The sequence below is a fragment of the Aphelocoma coerulescens genome, chromosome 1, assembly GCF_041296385.1.
Source record: "Aphelocoma coerulescens isolate FSJ_1873_10779 chromosome 1, UR_Acoe_1.0, whole genome shotgun sequence".
NCBI classification, from domain to species: Eukaryota; Metazoa; Chordata; class Aves; order Passeriformes; family Corvidae; genus Aphelocoma; species Aphelocoma coerulescens.
The window spans coordinates 101,483,428-101,507,672 of NC_091013.1; the positions used below are offsets into that span (position 1 = coordinate 101,483,428).

The window sequence follows — 24,245 nt, forward strand, 5'->3', positions numbered from 1 at the left end:
CTTAGCAGGAATTGGCACCTGAGCAGCCTGCAGAACACTGGTGACATAAGGTGAAGATGTGAGTAACCTTCGCTGTGCTACCCTGCAGGTGGGCTGTTCTGAGCCTGCTGCCTTGTAAATGGATCCAAACTCATCTAACTGTATTAAAATAATAAAAAAGCCCAACAACCCCCCCCCCAAAAAAAGGAAACAAAAGGCAAGAAGCCCCCCTTCTCCCCCCCAAAAAACCCAAAACAAAACAGTCCCACCAAACAGTGTGGTGAACTACTGGTGGCAGTGTTTCAGGCAGCGCTTGGTGTAGCCCCTTACCTAATTTCATTCCTTTAGAGTGTGAGAGGTGCATCATCCAGGTTCTCAGAATGAAGACTTTTATCAGCAGGAAGGAGTCCCCAGCCTGTCTCTAAGGTAACTGAGGGGTGCTATTTCACAGCTTGGGCTGTATCAGACATGACCCAATCACGGTGTATTCATTGAACTTTGGCAAAACCAACTGTGGTCCTCCCGGCAGCACCATGGCAGCAGCCACAGCTGCTGTCAGGCCCGCTGAGCTTCAATCTCCACGGCTGCCAGGTTTGCAGAGCAGCCCTTTGTCAGAACTCACAGGGCTCTGCTGAGTTCTGTGTACTGCAGTGGCTTTACCAAAGCTGGCTTTCCAAAGAGACTTGGGAGGAGAAGTCAGCTTTTGAGAGAATGGCAACTTCTGTTTCCTGAGGGGGAAATGGGTTTTAAACTATTGGAATTCACTGGTGTCACTAGAACTCTTTCTGGGCTGCTGTAAGATAAGATAAATCTGTTTGGAGAAGCAACAGAGTTTCAAGAAGGCTTATTGTCTGTGTAGTTGGTAGCCTTAAAGGGTGTTCTGCAAAGAGGTTGGGGTTTTTTGAATTCCTTATAAAACTACAAGCTGAGGAATGCTGAGTAGTTCTGCCCTTAGGCTACAAAAGGGAAGTTATGTTCTAAACTCACCAGAATTCGTTGTCTTGTGTCTCTGGCATGAGACACTAGAACACCATAAATACTGGACAATTAATGATTTGGTTTTTTACTTTATCCTGTTAACACATCCCTTATTTCTTCTGGTTTCATTAGCAAAAAGATCTCCTATTGTTGTCTAATTTTGAAATATTGGCATCTTACGTAGTGCTTAGGAAAGCTGTTCATGTCTAATAATGTGGAGCCGTTACCTTGGGGGTAGGTGTGTAGTTATCCATGGAATTAAAAGCACAGAGCATCAGCTGCTACACTTGAACTCTGGACACAGCATGTTCCATTCATGTTTGCCAATTCACATTTAGTAGTCTGCAGTGGTGGGAGCCCAAGATTTACTGCCCAAACCTTTGACCTCTACAGCTTTTTGAGGTCTGGACACTCCAATGCCAGCTGCCCCTCAGGCTGGGTAAGGAGGAGGGAGGAGTGGCAGCGACGTCATGGCTGGTCAGAGCATGAACTTCCTGATGCATGGAGCAACATCTGGAAAACCTCTGCTTGGCGTGTGGCTCAGTTCTTAAATTTGTTTCTTGGGACTGGATCTCCTGATGAGATGGATACACAAAAAGTGTTTATGGTAGCAAGAGCTCCACTGAAACGTGAAATTATGAGTCCATATTGATGTTTATTGATGCCAAGCTATTAATCTAAAGGTAATGCAAGTTATAATAAAAATGTAATTGTCTTTCCTTTTCTCCCCCAGCTTCCCCTAATTTGTAAACATGGTAGTTGCATATAAGGTGTTTGCTGATGCTCAGTAGCTCATTACAGAACCATAGCAGTGCCGTGGTGACGGAAGTGTAGCTGTGGGAACCTTCCCCACTCACACCAGCCGCTCTCTACAGCTGCAGGCACTGAACAGGTAACGTGGAACGAAGGCCTAAGGGGGTGCTTTAGTTTTGTTACTCAGGTGCTTGTGTAACCATCCTGTTCACACGTGACATTTAAAGCCAGGACAAGAGCTTGCACTACTCCACATCTAAAAGCACCACTTAAGTCAGCAAAGCTGTAAGGCAGGGCACGTGACCCCTGACGAGAGACAAAGCCTGCAGGACAAAATTTTTCCTAGGGGAACAAGAAAAACCTTCTTTCTGCAAAGTCTTTTAAAGGTCACACGAGACTTGTAAGGATGTTCCCCAACAGCCCTGCACTTGAGGGTGGCAACAGAGTGACCAGGGCCTCTCCTGCAGCAGCTGGAAGTTTCTGCACAAGAATAAGCCTCAGTTAAGAGCTGCTTGAGAGATGCTGGGGGGTTCCACCACGTTGTCAGCAGCAGCTGTAGACTGGCTCCTGAATGTTATCATTATACACTGGTACTGTAGAAATTCATGGTGCTTCCTTTAACAGGGAGAAATGACATGGTTGTAGCTCCAGTAGAAACAAAGTGGGGCAAAAATTATCCACACATCACTTGGTTGTTGTCCATGTATAGCTGAACCCCTGTGGAGCAGCAGTTGTTCAACAGAAGCCTTCCTTACTTCTTCAGCAATCAGCCTTTTGAAACCCCCATTTTTCTTTATGTATAGACTTAGCTTGGTTACTTACAGGGACTCAGAGAGGAGTTAATGTGCTAAAAAACTCCTAGCATTCCCTTAGTATGAACCACTGAAGATAATCAGCCTTTCTGCAACATTGGTGATGCCCTGAAGCTCCTGTAACAGCAAAGGGAAAGGCACAGGACACTGTTCCCAGACCGGGAGGCAGCTGTACAGCTCATCCTTCAGCCAGGAGAGTGACACTGCAGGACAACTTCCACACCACAACCCTGCTCAAATATCCATCCCAGGGCAGAGGCCAAGATGGAAGTGCTGGCTGGTGCTTGCTTTGGAGTGCAGTGTTGTGGACACCCAAGTCAAGAGAAATTAACATCTGAAACAAACCAAAAAGGTTACAGCTGGGTACCAGAGGGCCGAGCAGTTGCCTCACCCACCTCGAGGACTTGCAGCCAAAGCAATTTCAGTATCACTACACACGGTCTTTCATTAGCACTGTGCTCTTGTACAGCCATGTTCTGACACAATTCAGGAGGGCAGTGTCTTTCCTCCTTTCCTTTTCCCTTTCCTTTCCTTTTCCCTTTCCTTTCCTTTTCCCTTTCCTTTCCCCCTTCTCCTTTCCTTTCCCCTTTCCCCCTTCTCCTTTCCTTTCCTTTTCCCTTTCCTTTCCTTTTCCCTTTCCTTTCCCCCTTCTCCTTTCCTTTCCCCTTTCCCCCTTCTCCTTTCCTTTCCCCTTTCCCCCTTCTCCTTTCCTTTCCCCTTTCCCCCTTCTCCTTTCCTTTCCCCTTTCCCCCTTCTCCTTTCCTTTCCCCTTTCCCCCTTCTCCTTTCCTTTCCCCTTTCCCCCTTCTCCTTTCCTTTCCCCTTTCCCCCTTCTCCTTTCCTTTCCCCTTCTCCTTTCCTTTCCCCTTTCCCCCTTCTCCTTTCCTTTCCCCTTCTCCTTTCCTTTCCCCTTCTCCTTTCCTTTCTCCTTCTCCTTTCCTTTCTCCTTTCCCTTCCCCTTTCTCCTTTCCCTTCCCCTTTCTCCTTTCCCTTCCCCTTTCTCCTTTCCCTTCCCCTTTCTCCTTTCCTTTCCCCCTTCTCCTTTCCTTTCCCCTTCTCCTTTCCCCCTTCTCCTTTCCTTTCCCCTTCTCCTTTCCTTTCCCCTTTCTCCTTTCCCTTCCCCTTTCTCCTTTCCCTTCCCCTTTCTCCTTTCCTTTCCCCTTTCTCCTTTCCTTTCCCCTTTCTCCTTTCCTTTCCCCTTTCTCCTTTCCTTTCCTCATACAACATAATTCTCTGAGCCTTAAGCAAAAATTAAAAAGCAGGGGTTCCTAGAACTATTCAGGACATAATCTGTATATGGAATGTGAAATACTGAAGAGGAATAAGTAATTCTGCAACACCTTCTTTCCCTAGGGAAAAAAAAAAGATTTTTCTTGAAAGAGCAATTCATGGCAGAGCTCAGTTTATTTGATGACAGAAATAACCATAACTTTATACATCTAACACTAAATAAAAAACAGCAGAATGTACAAATCAAATTCATTATGTACAGGAATTCACTAGGAATACTTAATGAATGGACACTTCTCATGAACTTTATTTTTAAAAAATCAGATACCAACTGCATATTTGCAGCCTGACTTTTGCAGAAGGGTAGTGAATGTCTTAAGTGCTGAAGTCCAAAGGAAAACATAAGGCAACTCCACACATATGGGAACAGCAAAGCCAAGAGTGACACTCCCTACTTACCTCACGCCGTTCGGAAAAGGTAAGGCACAGCATGTTAGGAAAGGGGAGCCACAACATTCAGCTTTGACATTCCTGGCTGAATCTTGTTTAGAAAACAACCTTTTGTGATTTGGTTGGTGGTTGTTTTTAAACAGCAGATCATTGAGTCAGTAAAAGCATTCTGACAGTGGATAGGAAGGCTCCGAAATTCAGATTCACTTCTTCCATAGGCTGGGCAAATAAATAAATGCACCAAAGATTAAACTAAGGTGCTGGTAATATTCTTTTTTATAAGGTAACACACTAAATATACAAATAATGTTCTAGCACTATTTACAGCTATTTTTCCTTGAACACTTATTCACTTTAGTAATACATAATTATTTTTAGGATACAAACATTGAAGTAAATTTTCAAGTTTACCTAGTGCTCTTTTAAATCTTTTTCCATCATAATGGCAGTATTTTAATTTTAAGCAGGATGGCTATCTCCAGATTCTTTACCATACAAAAATTCAAGTTACAGCTAGCAGTAATTTTTCTTTAATATTCATTTTAGTTGTACTCCATTTGGTAATTAGAAAATAATACAATTGTAAAGGCCTGCAGGATATATAAATAACTACACTGTTTCTCTGAAATAAGACCCTGACTTTTGAAATAGGCATCTACAAATTAATCTGGATCCAAGACAGGAACTCAAAAAAATTTCAACAACTGCTTATCTACTGAATTGCAAAGTATAAAAAGAACAGTCCATTCTGTAGCTTAGTAGACAGATATCCACATAGTTAAGTAAGATGAAAAGTCGAAATACTAATTGAAATGAGGTGGTTACTTTGCCACAGGGTTTGCTTAAATTTGTTCAGTGGATCTGTTTCACAGGTAGCAGAGTTCTGTGCACGTCACTTAATATATTAAGTTCACCCTGCAGAATTTCTGGCTGCTCAGGTATCTTAGTGCTGTCCAAGTTAGGAAATATGTGATACCACTACAGACTGAGAAGAATGTATAGACTACAGCTCTGATTGTTCACATGCAAAGCACTTTCAGTCTCCTTGACAGACATGCTGCTTGCTTAAAAAACCACGCAGCAACAAAGGAACCCACACCTTGTACAGATTTATATGTGCCCTGTTCATGGTATTAAACCAGGGACATGGAAACCTGGGCCAAGCACAGCTGTCACTCACACTTACTTGCAGAAACACCCAGTAAGGATTTGTCCAACTATGTGGTGCAACACCAGGTATCAACTGGCCCTAGAAGTACTTTTCTTAAAGCAGCAGTAATAATGTTTTCTAGAGATTCTGGTAATTTTGAGACAAATCTAAATTTTACCCCATACTAAGATTTTCGTATCTCTCTACCCTGATATTGTCACATGTCCTGCTTGGGCATTAGCAGGCCTCCTCCTTCCAATACAAGACAAGATCAGTCTGTAACTAGCTGGACTTCCTCAGTTCCCAAAGATGTGTTCCATTAGTTCCTTTGACAGTTTCTACATCAAATGTACAGCAAAGTTAGAAGCATCCATCATCAGGTTGCCTGCTTTGGGTACATGCATCAGTGCTGGCAAGAGCTTCCAAACAAACATCGTTGAGCTAAACATAACTCTGTACAGAGGCTGCAGCATAACCTCCTCCCTAACAAATGAAAAAGAGTTTACTTCTCTAAGTAGTCTGCCTATGGTGGGCTGTCCTCTGGTCAACTTAAATCTACAACCATCTTGGAGAACCACTCCCTCAGACTTCAGCAGATCCCTGCCCATTATCTATAAAACATTTTACAGCGTTTTGCTGAACCTTGGACCAGCCACCCACACACCTGGAATTTAAGTAAGTTCTTCAGAACTGGGATTCACTAAATGCCAATGGTGCATTTGCCCAGAGAAAAAAGCTTCAGTTTTTCTGTATGTCACATTAAGCACACGCTACACAAAGCATTCTACCACCTCCCTTGTCTTGGGAGGAAACAGACAGAATCCAATACAGGTAATTTGCTCACAAACTTGATGAAATGCACATTAAAACAAACAAAAAAGCTACCAATAGCTGTGCATTTCTAGTTTTTAGTGCAGCCTTTTTATATGTTTTTTTCTTCTTAATTTTTCAAAGTTACAGTATGATACTCACTCCATGACACAAAAACATTATTTTAACCTTTTTTTTTTTTTTAAGTTATAGCCAGTATAGAAATCTTAGCTTTCAAAGCCTTGGCCCACACTGGAGTATTGGAACTCTTTTCCCTCTAATGCATGGTGCAGTATTCTGTCATCACAACACTCAGTACTGAGGATTAACCATTTGAGAACAGGCATCACTGAAAGCCTCAGATAACCTGTTAAATATTTGGCTCTCACAGATCATAGAACCTTGCACTTCTTGCTCTCTCACATACTAAATTGGCTCTGTCTTCGTTACATGGGCCACTTCTACTTCTACAGTTTCAATGGCCTGTGACACTTCAGCCATTTTCTGTCCTTGCTGTTGTGCCAGTACGTAATTTACCACCTGCATGATGCTTTGGTCGGAAAGGGTAGAGACTGATGTACATTCCTCAGTAGCTGCAACTGCTTCGATGGCTTCGAGTGTCTCTCCTGTCACTACCACAGTCTCGCCCTCACCAGCACCAAAGCTGATCTCGGTTTCCTGCTCCTGCATGTCTGACGCTAAAATGCTGATGGCATGTTCCACCTGCGTCCCCTGGTTGTGAAACTGAAGAGTATCTTTTTCCAGCATGATTTTGCAGGGTATGTAGTCCCTGTGGAACTTGGTCATGTGCTTGCGCAGGGTGCGCGCGTCGATGTAGGCCTCGTTGCACACCGGGCACACGTAGGGCCGCTCCCCGGTGTGCGTCCGCACGTGGCGCTTCAGGGAGCGCGCGTCCGCCCAGGCCACGCCGCACGTCAGGCACTCGAACGGCTTCACACCTGCGCGGGGCAAAGCAAGGAAAGGTGACCCAGAGCTCATCCGGAGCCAGGATCAGCGCAGACAGGGACAACAGCAGTGTGGGAGAGCAGAGAACACTGACTGCGGCCATGTGAGAAAGAGATCCTGTTCACCATTCCTGTGTAAGAACACTGACTGCTGCCATGTGAGAAAGAGATCCTGTTCACCATTCCTGTGTAAGAACACTGACTGCTGCCATGTGAGAAAGAGATCCTGTTCACCATTCCTGTGTAAGAACACTGACTGCTGCCATGTGAGAAAGAGATCCTGTTCACCATTCCTGTGTAAGAACACTGACTGCTGCCATGTGAGAAAGAGATCCTGTTCACCATTCCTGTGTAAGAACACTGACTGCTGCCATGTGAGAAAGAGATCCTGTTCACCATTCCTGTGTAAGAACACTGACTGCTGCCATGTGAGAAAGAGATCCTGTTCACCATTTCTGTGGAACAACATAATGCAAGCATCATGCATTCAATGGTGACATTTTCCACAAGTGCCCAGCCCAAGCCAACACTTTACTTTTAAAAACTTTTTTAATGCAGTTTCTTCCTTATTTTAAGTGTACAATGCTTAATGGAATTCTAATAATTTATTTTGCTGGCGATGCCTTTCTGCAGCCATGTTTTACTGCACAGAATTTGTCACTTATATTTCTAGTCACCCTTTGCTTCTATAAATCCTCCTGTACACCTACAGCTTTACCCCTCCTCTTCCACACTGCATATGTTCAAATACAGCATCTGATGTTTGTATAATCTTATTTTCCCTCATAACATCTGAGTTCTGTGGTCTGTAATATCTAACGAGGAGTGTGGGTGGTGACAAACACCATCTCACTACTGGCTCTTCCTCTGTGACAGTTACTCTAGATTTAGGCTGAGTACCTACTACAGGACACTTTCTCTGTTTAGAAACAAACACAAAATCTCTATTTCAATAGTTAGACAGCTGTCAGATTTACCCGTAAGAGCTCTCTAAAAGGAGACATGCTTCAAAAAAAAAATGGGTTTTGTTCTGAGACAGGAGAATATACAGACTCCCAAAACAGCTGGAAGAACCAAATACTCAAAAATCAAATTTATACTTCATCTAAAGCAAAAATGCATGTACTTTAAAAAAAATAAAAAAAAAAGTTTTCATATTTTCCCCAAACATCATATAGTTTACCACTTGTTATAAATCAAGAAGTTGATAAATTTCCAACATTGGTCCTTTTTATTTGTTTTTTAAATTTAGGCCAATCATTCTCCTATCTGAAGAGTATTTTGTTAACTGTGTGCACCTTTGAAAATAGAGAATATTTTACCCCTCTAAATCACTTGTAAAAAACTTCCTCTTCTGTTCAGGTTCTGAGGAAAAATTGTCACAGTCCCTGTGTGTGACTGGAGTTTTAGCAAGACCCCAACAGCAACTTCTGGTAATCACTGGTAGCAAGGTACCAAACCAGGATTCGCATAAAACTAATTGGAGAATCTGTAAAAACTCCTCCATGTCTTGCCAGACAGGACACATGCAGACTCAAAGAAACAATTACCCCTTTCTCCATCATGTTTTTAGGGGCTGAGGGATGCCATGACTAGTTCTGTTCTACATACCTTCATGATTGTTCATGTGTCTCCTATATTCCCGGAGCTGTGTGAACTTTCTTCCACAATGCTCACAAACTCGTTCCAGATTTTGTTTTGCTCTTCCTTTTTTACCATGTGTGGCTTTCTTTACATGCCTTCTGTACAAAGCTTTCTCATAAAATTCTTTTCCACATACATTGCACCTAAAATGTGTTAAGTGAGAAATCTATTAAACCCATTATTGTACACTTATGTCTTTTAAACCAAAATGCACTTTAATTATGGTAGGCAAAGTTTAATGGGAATACTGTTTTACATGGCAAGTAGTTCCATAATTAGAAGTAATTATTGTTGGACTGAACTACATTTTCTCTTATCCACAGCCACAAAGCTTCCACTTACCCTTCTAGAGAAGTGAGATCACACATGTTTCTAACTTCATTGATTGTATTTATCCTCTTATGACTTCACGTGTCTTACTTGCAGGACTGTGTCCCAGGTCAGCAGCTAATCCACACTACTTAAAGTCACCCACCCATTCTCAAGTGCTCAAGACCCTAGTCACCATCAATCCACTTTGAAAGTGGACTAGGCAGTGCCTTGTTGACTGGCTGTGGATCTGTACAACCTCACTTTGATTAGTACGTTTCGGTTGTTAATTAAATTCCTCTTACCTATAAGGGTCCGTGACAGAATGAGACTTTACATGAGAATACCAGTCTTTCTTCCAGCTGTAACATTTTCCACAGAACTGACACTGAAATGGCTTCACACCTAAATGTTTATTCATATGCTGCCGAAGATCCCGAGCTTCATAGAAACTCTTGTCACACCTGTAACATTGAATGTTTTAGCATCCCATACAAGAAAGGCACTGATTTCAAAGGCACTGGGACCCTCTTCTTTAATGGCATCTGTTTGAGAACACCTACTGCATCATCAGCATTTATTTAATACTTAAGTATTTAATAATTATTTATTTAAAGCACAATCCCATTCTAAACTAGGAAAAATTAAAAAGAGCAGCAGCTTATTTGAAAGCCTGCAATAAAACCTGAAGACCTCTGAAACCTTTTTGTCTGTTATGAGTAACTATATTCTTTCTGCTACCAACTGGGAGACATCAGAAGTTTATATTATACCATATGAAAATGAGGACAGTAATAGCTGCTTCTTCCCTCAACCAAAGAGGACTGACACCAAGATAGATGGAATTTGTTGTTTTTAATGCTCAAACGTAGGGGTTTTTTAGAAATTTAAGAAACCAAATTCATAATCCTGCAAGAAAGCATCTGAAAATAGTGGTACTCATTTTTTAGCTGGCTGCTTGTACACATCTTAACCCAGGCAAACTCATGGTTTTCCTTCATTTATACTCTGCCATAGTATGACTATACAGCTCCTCTTGGTCTGAAAACTACAGTTTGGTTTAATCAAAAACATGGTTTCTCCCTTTGAAAGAAATTCTGCTGCTCATCTCTCTCTCTTCTTCATGTAACAACATGCAGCTGTATGACTCCAGAAAGGACAGAGGCAGAGCAATGCCAGCAAGCAAAGGTGGAGGTAGTTGAATAACTTCTGTAGTATCAACCACTGGTATGAGGGAATCTCAGAATTCACAACATCCAGTGGAATCTGAAAATGAAAAAGGCTTCCATACAGGAACAAAACATTTAATATTACACTCCCTGAATAATGGGCATTCTGGAGAGGAAAGAAGTCTTCCTTGCTTTTGAGGGAGAAAAGAAAAAAAAAAAGATTAACAGTCTTTGAGCCACCCAAACAACCTCCTCCTCCTAGGTTGGAAAATCTGACTGCTCCAGTTCAAATGGGACTCTCAAGGATCCTCAGTTTGCACATCCATACCAAAAAGTATCACAAAGACCCCTCAGGGGCTTGAATGGGGTTGGCACTTGGTGCTCTCTCCTCAAGGATTCTTATTTGGAAAAGCCATTAGAGAAGTAAAAAACTCAAGCAACCACCACCCTCTAACATTGCCATGCATTACTGCAACTTAAACACATACTTCACTGCAAAACTTCCATGAACATTTTAGAGAAGTAATTCATAGTTAGCTTTGCTCAACTAGGCCAGAAGTTCAGACTGAAGTCTGACAGGGAGCTTGCCATTCCCAGCCACCAAACTAAAAAGCTGAAGTCTGGTTATTGCTTAGTGAAGCTCTCTAAACCACTTGTGACCACATGAATTACGTCCTTAGTAGAGACCTTCACTGAAGAAGCAGCAAGGACTGTGGCTATTTTGAAGAAGCTGCAAAGTCAAAGAATCTTCTCTGTCAAGGTGATCTCTTGCATCCATGGCTCTACTGCCTTGAGTAAAACATTTTTGTTTTATAAATATATTTCACCTTCAAAACTAAAATTCCCTAGTATTGACTTCCCTAGTATGTTTCATGAAACAGTGTCTGTGCATCCTATTAGCTCTGTTCTTTGTATTTTTAGAATTAATACTTTTAGCATTAAAAATCACTACATAAAACCATTGCTGACAGACCTGAAGTAAGTTTTTGTAATTTAGAAAATAGTATTTTTGGTAGCATGCAGCAGCACTGAGATACTTTAAGCAATTCTTTAGATTATTACTTCCTTTAAAAGTTTGAGTTGCTACAGGCAATCAGATAAATTGTACCACTCCTCTTAATATCTGACAGAGCTTCCCAGGGACCTCATTGTGAGTTCCAAAATTAAGCATTATTTGTCCTTCTGCAGGGCTCTTGAAAGGTTCCCTATAGTCCTCTCGGTCATGAAAAAAGTACCCATGTTTTTCTAGTGCACTAACACACTTTCCAGTTACAGTTTCTGTTTACCAGAAGTGCACAGTGCTATTATTTAAATAATAATAAATGCCATTAACAATAAATGCTACTTATTGCAATATTATGTTTTATAATCAAGAGAACTGCAACAGTCAGTCTCAGTTTGTGAAGTTCCTGCACAGCCATTTGCTAAACACAGCACTGCACACAAGCACAGGACACTGCAGACCCTACAGGACATCTTCAAACCACACTGAAATCAGCTGTCACACTAAAAGACAGCAAAACCAGGCTGAAGGCCCTTGGCCTCTGACAACCTTACACTCTTTTATCTGTCCTACAAAAAAGTTGTAAACCCACACAGCTACTGACTACAGCACCAATTACAGTGCAGTCATTAGAGAACAGCTGCATGAAGCTAGAGCTAGGTAACAGTTTAAAATCAAGCTTTTGCTCCCCAGGACACGTATTTACAAAAATGCATTTTTTATTCTCGTGCTTTACAAGTCTTATCCCAGGCCAGTGGAACAGTTTTATGCTACAACAAGGAGCTGCTTTTAATCTTGAAAACTACTATGACCATTAATACTAAGATTAAAACCACCCATCACCTGACTTACTGAGTACACTGATATCCACGAACTTCAGGCTTTGGCTGATGTTTCTTTATGTGTTTACTGAGTCCTGATGCCCTGTGGAAGGATTTTCCACAGATGGAGCAAAGGTATTTGGATTCTCCTGGCAAAAACAAACAAAATATGTTACCAAGCCGGCCTCCATTTCTCTGGAGTACTTTGTGAGACAGGTTCATAATAATTCATATATAATTTATTTCAAGTAATCAGAGCAGTACTACAAAGAGAAGTTGGTTTAATTACACCCTAATGGAATTTTAAGGTGTATTTGTATGTGCTAATGTAATAATATACAAAGGGGGGAGTAGGAACTCTAAATTACTTTATTTCATGTTTTTAAACAGGTACATCACTGCAACTATGATTTAGTCAGGAAAAGTGAGCAGCCTAAAAAACCGCCCTCTTGTGTGATAAAAGCCTGTGTTTATGTATTTTGCAACTTTTTCAGCAACACAGCATTGCTTATGGATTATTGCTTATATCTTGCATTTGTGGAAAAACATCTTAAAATAGAAGTTTCTGCTCCATTCCATCAACGTAGGAGTGATGACTACTAATGTAAATTCCTTAATTTCAGGAACACATTGTCCTAACTGAATATCTCTCCTGAGTCTGCCCAGCCCAGAAAACCAGAAACACAGACAATGTTTACACATTACAATTTTAAAACTCTGCTTGTATTAAATTATTATATTGTCATCTTTCACATGCTAAGATCTTTCAAGACACCAGGCTTTATAAAATGTCAGTATTAGTACAGGAAATCTTGTAAAATGTATATGGAGATTCTGAGACATTTAACTAAACTGGAAGATTAAGTGCTCGAGAATATCCCAGCCTGTTGCCTATTTTTTGTTGAACTGACATGATACAAGAATTAAACATGTACATAAAACCACAGAAACAGACCAACCACAATTCCCCGTTCTTGTATAGAACATCTGCATGGTAACATTAAACTTTGGTAAAAAGCCCCAGAAAATGACTATTTACCTATATCTCAGCTGCCTGACCAGAAGAACAAACTATCACTTATTTTTTTTAAACAGTTCCTTTGACACTGAAGAACAATGTTAAAGTTCAGCAGCATACAACAGCCAAGCAAAGGAAAAGGATTCCCTTTCTCATCACTTACCTGTATGAATGCTCATGTGTTCCTGAAGACTTCTTTTTGTGACAAAAGACTTTTCACACAAGTCACACTTGAACTGTTTCTGTACTTCATGGAGAGCTAAGTGCATTTTTAATCCATGCTTATATGTAAAGGTCTTTCCACAAACCTAAAAAAATCCATATGTGGTGGAATAGGACAAATAAAACTAATCATGTAATAGGTGTTTAACTTCAAACAGAACAAAACCTCCTGTATTTCTTGGGAACTAGAATGGCCAAACCTGTGATTTGACACCAGTGACACAACTGGTCTGTTAAGAATAACCGAAGGAAGACATTCTTCTAGACACAAGAATGTGAACTTGCACAACTCAAGTTCATTCTAGTTTTGTCACTCTTGGACTGCAAGCAATTTAATCATGAATGCTGCAGCAGTTTTCCCTATTGTGAAGTGACCAAGATGAACACAAATTTTAGTGCAGAGTATCAATACCAATACACTGGTAATAGAGAACATTACTAATCTGATCAGAGAGCAAAAGGACTTTACCTTGCATGCATGGGGTTTGACACCAGTATGTTTAAGCATATGTATTCTGAGAGAATAGAGCTTAGGCAGAGTTCTCCCACAGATGTCACAGACAAACTCCCGCTTGGTTCTCCCTTTCCCCGAGGACACGCCTGTCCCCTCGGCGCCAGGAGCCGCGGCGGTGGCGTCCGTCTTCCGCGTGTGCCGCACCAGATGGGCGCGCAGAGAGGCACCGTACTGGAATTCTTTCTTACACAACTGGGACAGAAAATTTACAACTTTACTTTGCATGGAACACTCAGAATTATTTAAAACAACAAGAAAGTACTCAAATGTTTTAAGTACAGTAATACGATTAGTTAAATCTGTAACCTGACTCTAACAGCCATTTTGTCTCAGGTTAATGAACAGTTGTAAACTTTTATTTTATGGCTACTGACAGAACCACTGATCACTTCCTAGTGAGACTAACTTCCAGTCTAATCTAAACACAAATTTACTGGTAGAGTTAAAAGCAGATCACTGTGTTGAGCAGCAAGTCACACACTGCTGTCAGGCCAAGTGGCTGCACCCCATTCTACCTCACCCCATCCAGATCAAGGCTATATCCAACTCTGAAATCTGTAAGGAAAATAAATGTATGTACAAAAAAAGCAAGTAAAAATAATTACTAATATCACTACTGAATTAATTTTCATGAAGAGGAAGGTTTACACACACAAAAAAAAAACAAAACAAACCCACCTCAACCCCTCAACTTACTGGGCATTTATATTCTTTAGATCTTTCATGTTTCAGCGTGTGCATTATAAGTGCATAGCGCCGCTGGAACACCATTCCACACTCAGTGCATTTGTGCTGAGCTTCCACTTCGTTATTTTCCGTGGTCTCTCTTTTGGGCTGTTTCATTTTTTTTCCTCTTTGTACCAGCTTCATGGCAACCTAAGTTGGAAAAACAGAACCTCTGAATGAATTTTACTGCACTGTACTTCATATCCTGTCTGAAAGCTTGAATTAAAAGCTGATCTTTCTGTGTTACTGTAATACCTCTTCATTTTGCCCAGCTTAGTTGCTAGAAAGTTACCTCATTTCAGTTCACTACAAAACAGATCTCAGGGTGAGTGAAAAACCAAAAACTTATTATGATGATGGTCCCACAGTGATTTACCAATTCAGGGACAATGAACTCTTCAGCCCGGAGTAACTGCCTAAGTGACAGCTAAGGGACAGTTACAGAAAAAGCACAGAGTCATGATCTCTATCAAGTTAAGAGCATTCCAGCTTTCCTAGAGACTTTTTATCTGGAAATAAGGCACTAGTGGGTTTTTGTCAGGTGGTACTGGCAGTGCTACCTGGAGCTGATAATCTCATCTTCCTTCATAGAAAGTTGCTGCCAAATTCTTTAAAAGCCAAATTGTAAGTGATCACATTGAAATGTCCTGTAACCTGTGTCCCCTTTGGGTTTCTGAGAAGAAGGCAAGGGAAGGAAGTACAAGCATCCCTATTTCTTCATCCTGTTCTCCCAACAAGTGAGGTGCCCAGCAGTTTTTGAAAACATGCCAGCCCTTCCATGCCTCTGAAAACTAAACTGAAACTCAACACAGAGAAAACTTTTTAATGTATTTTTAAAAAAATTTTCCTGTTGCTCTGAAAACTTATGCAAACTTGGCTAAATTGTGAAGCCACAAAAATAATTTTGTTCAGTATATGATTACTAGAGCTAGGAAAATAATTAATTCCTACAAAGCACACCTCATCCCCAGTATCTCCATGCCAGGTGCAAATACTGTAATTTAAATTGGCAGCATTTTTCCTGCAATCTCTTTCCTGTTACTCTCCCAGCATCAAAACTGGAAACTCAGGAGAGTGTTTCTTTCCTGAAGCTTATATGACATCCCATGACATATGGGAAAGTTGAGGGATGCATGAGACAAAACAATAAAAGCTACAAACAAGTAAGGAAAGCAGAAACCTATTCCTGAGTCCGATCCCAAGCAATTCCTTTTTTCCATAGGTCTGTGGACCTCACCTGTCAAGGAGCTGGATTTAAAAACTGCAAAATAAATTAACAGGAACTATCCCCAAAGGAAAATATTATCCCTTCCAAAACAAAACAAAACCCTGGCACTCTCCAACCAGCATAAATAGGTTGCTCAAGTATTTTGATCGTGCAAATTTTGATGTCTGGTCTTTAAGCTGTCCATCTGTAAAAAGATACAAATGCTGCAGTTTCTATCAATGAGGGTATTGTAACGATAACAAATTATTCCCCTGTGTGTGGGACTGGTGGCTCTAGTATGCAAAACTCTCAGGACTCCTCTGGAAACTAACAGCTCTTTAGAAGACTTTGCCAACATGCAGAGAAGTGCACTCTGCCACAAACTAAATGCATGAATGCCCCTTGAGATGAATGTCAACTATTCATAGACAATGAAAGAAGAAAGGCTCTCAAAGGGGAAAGAGTAATAAGACTGTTTCATTAAAAAAAGTTTTAACTGGAACTAGTTCAATTACTACACATTTAGTATCTTCAAGTGCTAGAGTTTTTAACACCAGTGCTCTTTGAACCTTTCTCTTAACTGACCCCAATCTGAAGGTAGCAGGACTGCATTACTGTGACTCATGACTACATCTTAATATCCACATGGGATGTAAGATTTTTCATTCCCAACGCTGTTTTCAAGTCTGAAATGTAGGATCTCACTTCTCTAACAGATACTTGTATCTATGACAGACATACACAAGAGCTAGCTCAATTAAATTCATAGATCATTAAGAATTTTGGGGAGATTATACAACTTCTGTCCAACCATAACAAGCTGTGACAAGATACTCAACCTAGGCTGTGGTCACCAAGCATTCTAAAGACCTTCAATATGGAAGGAATACTGATGCCAAGTCAATGCTTCTGGGGTTTTGTTTGCACAACTGTCACAGGTTAGAAGTTTGGTAACCACAGGTGTAATGACAGACAGAATACCTGCTGCACTGCAGATTTAGGATTTGTCTTTCTATTCTGCAGTTTTTTCTCAATTCCTTTATGCAGTCTGATGTATCCCCCCTCACTGACTGAACGCTGGCGAAGTTTGCTTTTGTAAGTATCATCCTGGCTGGAAGCGAGGCTTTCCGGCTGGGAAACAGAGCTGCTCTGCTCGTTGCTTTTTTGATTGAGTGTCTCTGAGGAGTCTTCTGAAGCAGAGTCCACATGGGCTTTATCACTTTCATTTTGAACTGTCTCAGTTTCCCTTTGATTCTGAGTGTCCATGGCTTCCACAGCTGATGGCTCAGTGCTGTGTCTGCTGTAGATGCTGTTTGAAATGTTCTCCACCAGCTGGATCTTGATGTAATTTTCAGTTGTTTCACACTGTTCCACAGGCTTGGAAGGATCACTCACAGTGGCCTCCAGAGGCTCTGGGTGCAGATCAGGCTGGGGTGCTGCTGCCTGCTCTGTCCCAGCAGAGGAAGGAGCTCCATTCACAGCTACTGGCACTTCACTGGCTGTGAGTTTAGGTTGCTCAGCACCATCCACGGGCTGCATCTCCACTTCAGCCTGCTCTGCTACATTTTGTGTTGACTCTACTGTTTGAATACCTCCCTTTTGGTACACTGTAATTTGTTTCTCTTCCATCTGTTTGTGCACATTCTCACAGATTTCCAGGACCTCTGACATGAAGAGATGCCGAGCGAGCATGGCCACTTCCGCCATACTACAGAAGTCAAATGTTAATTCTGAAGTATAAGCAAATTCCAATAAAGGCAGGAAACTGGACTTGCAGAAACCTACCAGGAATAAAACAAGATATTAGAGAAAATACTGATGACCTGAAATTCCACCAAAATATCCCATGATGAAACCAACAATTCACCTTTGATACAGTTAAGTCTGAAATTTATAGCAAAACACACTTGGAAATAACACTGGAGCCCTTCGTTGGGACCCAGTTGTCATTTACACTAAAGCTGCCTCCTCATGTAGTTTCTACGTGTAAGTAAGCTCAGACAACTTTTCCAATCACTAAGAAGAACTTAGGTAGTTTCCCAATAAAATTCTATGAGGAATATTTCAAGGTGCTGGGAGAGCCACAATACTTTTAGAGCAGATGAATTTAACCAAAGTCTTTCTGGACCTGCTACATTCAGAAAGTACTCAGGTCTTACGTAGCAAGTGATGTGGCAGAAAAATAAGACAAGAAAGTAGCTATTGAAAACAATAAAGATATGGATATATAGATAGAACTGATTAAATATAAGAACTTGGTATAATTTTCCACAGTTGCATAAATAATAAATCAAATATTTAATGTGGGGAACCTTCTGGACTATCCTATTAAAAGATTATTGTTCACGCATGCCTATTGTTCGTGCAGAGACAGTTAATAAGTGAGAAAGCAATGCACAAGGCATATGCTCTGTACAGTATTCTTCATCACTACAAAGCTATTTTTAGAACATTTATTTTAGAATTGTCTCCTATCTTTCACCTACCAGGTCTGAGAAATAAGCAGACATGTATGATTCCACTTCACAGAACTAAGAAGCAATTTAGCATTCATTAAACTAAACAGCTCTCCAAGCAGCTTGTCAACATCCCCACTTGACGTATTCAAGCATTTGATTTTCTTCCCTTTTTAATGTTCGTGATTAATACAAGAAGGGAACATGCCTAAGCAAGGTAAAAATCCATCAAAAGCTTCTCAGAAATTTTAAGATTAAATACCACAGTCCATGGAAAATCAGATTAGGCAAAATCAGACTGATCACTTTTGCATTAAGATCCACACAAAATACTTTTAGATTAAAAGACAGAAAAAAGCAAGACAAAAAATTTGGTTGTCTTCAACACTCAAAAAAGACTGAATTAAATACTGTACACCTTACTTAGGATATTATGATTTCTAGCTTTGAAACCCACAACAATTCACCTGACAGATCCACTACAGCTTCATGACTAGTGACAGCTCCCTTTTCAATGAAGAGCTCTCGGAAGTACTCGCTGTTGGCTGCCAAGACAGATTTGTGAGCTTTGTACTCCTCTCCTTCAATCAGCAAAGTCACATCACAGAACTGATTGGAAAGCCTCTGCTGATTCAGTTGGTTTAAGACTGACAGACAATGTTTGGAAGATGACTGCTTCACAAGGCCCTTACTGTCAACCTGTCATAAACAACATTATGAGAACTTCATTACATTTAGATTGTGCCTTTTTAAGCATTCACACTGAAACACAGAAAAGGATTATTTTCTGCAACCATACAATCAGTTAAAGCCTGTAGAATATACAGCTTAACTTTACTACTGCTTTCACTCTTTAAGTTTCACCCTCCCTCCAAACACAGTTAAAACAGACAACAGGAAAAATGGGAAGACACATTCAAACAGTTCTTTGACTGTATTTTTCTACACTACAGTTTGAAACAGTTTCTAAATTCAAGTGTCTTTACGTGCATGTGAGCCTGCAGTTATGAACAAGAATTTTATACATCAATATAGCATCAAGGAACAGATATAGAGCCCATAAGAACCTTGTATGTGATGTTTTACTGGCAATTTTGCCATTCATTTTATCTTAGATTCTGCACCCCGCTTAATACGCAGGCTGATTTTATTTCCCAACAATGATGCACTATAATTAATTTTGTCACATGTATACCAGTAACCCATTTCCACATATTCAATATCTTTGACAATGCAAATCCATTCAGATGTAAACAATGGTACTTACAAATACAAGCTCGTGCTTTGCTATTGGCTTCTTCTTCACAGGCTTTGGGGATGCAGCTGGGATTGATGCTGTGTTACTCAATTCATCATCTGTTTCATTACTGTCTTCATGAGATTTTGCATCCAGTCCTAGCTCCTCCAGCATTTCAGAGGGATCTGAGAGAGATCTAGAGCGATCTAGCTTTTCCTGGCACTTGCTGCATTCTTTAATGTAATCTTTAACCTGCTTAAGAATACCTAAGAAAAATTAATGCAGCTTGATTAGACTTCTAATCTTAATTCAATTTACCTTAAACACATAACTACAATATGTAGGTGATTAGCAAAACACTGATAATTAATAATCAAAAATATTACATACTAACCAAGAAAAATGAAGTGTCACCTATACTTTCCCTCTCTGACTCATTATTACCAGTTGTGGTTCTCTCACACCATTTGCATGATATTGTATGTCACTATGGGTAATTTGAGACAGAACATTAAGAATGTCACTACAGCAAGCAAACCCTCCTAGAAAGATTTTTAAGGCCAGAAAAAAAAGTTATATTTAGACATTTAGCCTAATAATCCCAAGGTAATAAAAGCTGTAACATAATCTTGCATTTAGCCCACACAAATGGCTTGTTCTTACTGAAGAGGACGGCAATTGGAAGGCTCACTTAAGGGCTTTTGCAAAATTAGGATCAACTGTGTTATATGTAATGACATGGATATGCATTATTAACACAGATTTAAATCAATTGCTTATGATTTTGGAATTTAAATAAATCAATTTCCCACCAGTACTTTACCAGTGTAACCAAGTATAAATGACAGGACCAGAGGAAATGGCCTGAATTCGTGCCAGGGGAGGTTTAGGTTGGGTATCAGGAAAAGATTCTCCCCCCAGAAGTTGGTCAGGCACTGGAACAGGCTCCCCAGGGAAGTGGTCACAGCACCAAGCCGGACAGAGCTCAAGAAGTGTTTGGGCAATGCTCTTGGGGATGACTCTTGTAACTCTTGGGGTATCCTGTGCAGGGCCTGGAGTTGTATCCAATGATCTTTGTGGGTCCCTTCCAAATCAGCACATTCTGTGATTCTATAAATAATTTTAGATACTCAAAAGGTCCTAAGCCCAGGGTCCTCTTCTAGATACCAAGGCATTTTCCATGCACGGCTTTCAATCCCAATTCTTTTTCTTCACTAGGACAATATAAAAGCATACATAGCAGCTGGGTCTCTATGGTTCAAAATCCAGCAGAACTCAAAACCTTTGCAGACACAGACTTAGCTTGCTTGCTCACACCTTCTCAGAGCATGACATGCACGATCAATACATACACATCTCTGTAAGGATCAGGAAAACACAGACTTAAGGCAACCTAAGGCATTCATGCCCATTTCAACATTTTTACATTTCCTTGATTTCATCTGAAATCAGACAGGAGATCTCTGGCCTTCAAATCACACTTCTAACACCCTTCCTAGCACCTGAGCCATTCTCCAGCCTATTGCCTTGCAGTTACAGAACAGACACACACCAAGCTGATGCCCATTTCAGGATGACAGCTGGGCCAAAGCTGCTGTCCGCTAGCAGCCAGAAAGTACTGTAATGGCACGGAAAACATTGTTTTAAAGGAGACACAGGGAAGAAACGTAATACTTGAACTCAAAGCATGGAATGAATTTTAGTATCTCAGTGCAAGAGAAGTAAGAGAATATAGGATGTGCAAACAAAGGTGACCAGTAAGATCAAAGAATACAGAATGCTCTCTCCTGACAAACAGAAGCTACACTGAGGCCCATGGAGGAAGCTTCCAGCATAGGCTGAGAGTTGATGCCAGAACAGTCCAACGCTGGGCAGACAATGAGAATGCAGATAGAGGCAAGGAAACCAGCACCCAGAATGGATGTATCAGCTTTGAGATGCCAAATCCTTTTTCACACGAAAATGATCTTCAAGTCAGTGAGATTTGGATTGGAGGGATGGGCTGCAGCTAGAGCAATACTCCTCCAAATGAAAATAGGGAAAACTAAAGCTGAAATGACAGACTTGCTGATGGATGAAGAAAGTGGAACAAGAGAAGAAGTACAGACACACACTGGGCCCACAGAAAGTGAAAAGCAGGCTATTTGTTTAATGGATACCTAGGACTAAAAGTAGGATACTAAATCCAAAGGGAACACGATATCAAGCCATTTCCTCAGCCAAAAGAAGGTCCCGGTTGGGAACTGCTGTTGTTCAGGCACCACCATTTGTAACAGCTGTGATATCACTCAGGACACAGCTGAGAATTAGTCTGGTCTTTTCAGCTTCTCATTGCAAGAAAGAGACAAATATAACAAGGAGTGCCAGGGCTGCCAACCACCACTGGCAGCTGTAGAACTTAAACATGAACACCATCACACTCGTGGATGAGGTCCAAAGCTAACCCAGGTCACGTGGAATGGATTATCACCCTATACCGAGGGCACAGGTTGAGATGTCACTGTCTTAAGCAGACAGTGTGCAAGACCTGGAGGGGATAGCCGTACTCCGTGTTTCCACATGTGCAAGGTACCACTACCAGGCAAGAAGCCCTGGACAATTTGCTGACCAAGCTGTACTGTGCAGAGCGAGCCCTGGGTGTCTCAGGGTGTGACACAATGTCACTGCCCACACACTACGTGCTTCGAGGTGGCGTTTAAAGGCACTGGCCACTCAGCAAGCGACAGTCCCTTCCTGGTCCCGCCGGGGAGGGCACACGGACATTCCTTCAGTACAAGGGAGACAGGGAACTCCTGGAGCAGGTCCAGGAGAGGGCAATAAGGATGATTAAGGGACTGAAAAATCTTTTTTACAAGGACGGGGTGAGGGAACTGGGCCCAGTCAGCCTTGAGACAAGACGACTGAGAGGGGACTGCACTAACATGTACAAATATCTAAACAGATGGTGTCAGGGGGATGGAGCAAGGTCCCCGTGGTGCCAAGCAATAGGACAAGAGGCAACGAGCAGAAACTGAGGCACGGGAAGTTCCACGTGAACAGGAGGAAAAATTGTAAAGGTGACCGTGCACCGGTACTGGCCGCCCAGAGAGCATGTGGAGTCTCCGTCAGTGGAGATATTCAAGAACCGTCTGGACGCAGACCTGTGCCATGTGCTCTGGGGTGACCCTGCCTGAGCAGGGAGGCGGGACCCGATGACCCACTGCGGTCCCTTCCAGCCGCGACTCTGTGGCTCCGTGCCCCAGCAGCTGCAGCCCCGGCTCCGCAGCCGCGCCGTGCCCCAGCCGCCGCCCCCGCCCGCAGCGCTCACCTCTCCACCAGTACTTCTGCGAGAGCCCCTGCCAGGTCTGCAGGCGGGTGCGGTGCGCGCCGTCGGGCGCCAGGTGCGCGGCGCGGATGAGGCGGGCGCGGCGCTCGGCCTGCAGCACCACCTCCAGCTCGGCGAAGCGCTGCTGGTCGCGCTGCCGCCGCTGGTAGTACAGGGTGCCGCCGCGCACCACGTAGCAGGCGGCAGCCTTGCGGATCTTCCGCTTGGCGTTGCCCTCCGTGCCCGGCGCGTACGGCTCCCGCTCGTTCGTCAGGTACCGCAGGATGGCCAGGTAGCTCTCCTCGCTGGACATGGCGCGGCGGGGGCACGGGAGCCGCCCCCGCGCCCTCAGAACCGCGCCGGGGCTGCGGAGGAGTCTCCCGAGATAAGGGAAGGGGGGGGGGTCGGGGTCGGCCCCGGCCCGGCGGGAGCCGCACCCGGGGGGGAACTGGAGTGTCGCGGCCCGCGGCGGCAGGAGGGAGGGAGAAGCTCGGGCAGCAGCGGCGGCGGAAAGACAAAATGGCTGCTGCACAAGCGGAAGTGAGGTCGGAGCCCCGCGCGCGCAGGAGGGGCCGGGAAGGGGCGGGCGCGCGGGGAAGGCACCCGGGGGAACGGGTCCGCCATCTTGGAGCCGGGCAGGGGAGAGGCCGGGCGGCCGCGTTGGAGCCGGGCGCAGGCTGCGGCCGGGGCGCGGTCATGGCTGCGGGAGCTCCCGAGTAAATCCCTGTGCAGCCCTGGCGCCGAAACGAGCGGCTTCTGCTGCAGCACTGCCTCGGGGGCGAGAGCTGCGAGCACATTGGCAGCGTCCTCCGTGCCGGCCAGGAGCAGCACCGGCGCCGCAGCCACGCCTCCCTCGGGGCGCTCAGTGCGCGCTGTTTTATTTGTAAGAGGCAAGAAAGAAAATCCTTTAGATGTCGACTGCGCGTTTTACTTGTCCGAGCTTTGCGCTGGTTTTTACACCCGTAACAGAGATGAGAGGTAGGAACCGCGGGCTGACGCACCCAGGCAAAGCGCAGCAGCGACCTTCCTGCCCTGTGCTCGGTACCGGCGGGACGCACCTGGAGCACAGTGATCCCCTAAGGCATCACCCAAACACAGGGATTCTGACCACATGCAGCGAGGCTGGCCAAAGGCGCTATTTATATAGAAAAAAGGGTTCTGTATTTAGTTTTTTGATTTATTTTGTTTTAAAGTGGCAGTGGTCGAATACCGGAACAGGTTGCCTGAAGGAGGTTGTGGAATCTCTGTCCTTGGAGCTGCGTTCAAGACTCAGCTGGATACTAAGCAATCTGATCTTAAACAGACACGATTTAAAGAAGGAGTTGGACTGATGTCCTCTGGAGATCCTTCTTAACCTAAACTATTTTGTGGGTCTGTGACAGACCTAGGTACTCAATTTTTTATGATAAATACTTGATAGAGGATCAATTACATTGCATTAGGTAAACAAAAGGGCTCATATTCATTTCCATGTTAATTCATTCTATTA

General features: G+C 42.7%; 1 protein-coding gene across 1 annotated transcript; it reads right to left on the reverse strand.

The window, feature by feature from the left end:
• Positions 1 to 4,034: 4,034 nt before the first annotated feature.
• Positions 4,035 to 23,472, reverse strand: ZBTB11 (zinc finger and BTB domain containing 11). The gene is made up of 11 exons (XM_069021877.1): positions 22,760 to 23,472; positions 19,483 to 19,718; positions 18,683 to 18,914; positions 16,741 to 17,540; positions 14,523 to 14,702; positions 13,782 to 14,018; positions 13,254 to 13,398; positions 12,104 to 12,221; positions 9,385 to 9,543; positions 8,738 to 8,913; positions 4,035 to 7,120 (listed from the first exon to the last, which is right to left on the reverse strand). Exons 1-11 carry the CDS (start codon positions 23,067 to 23,069, stop codon positions 6,588 to 6,590), a joined length of 3,126 nt encoding a protein of 1,041 aa, XP_068877978.1. The 5' UTR covers positions 23,070 to 23,472; the 3' UTR covers positions 4,035 to 6,587.
• Between the last annotated feature and the right edge of the window lie 773 nt (positions 23,473 to 24,245).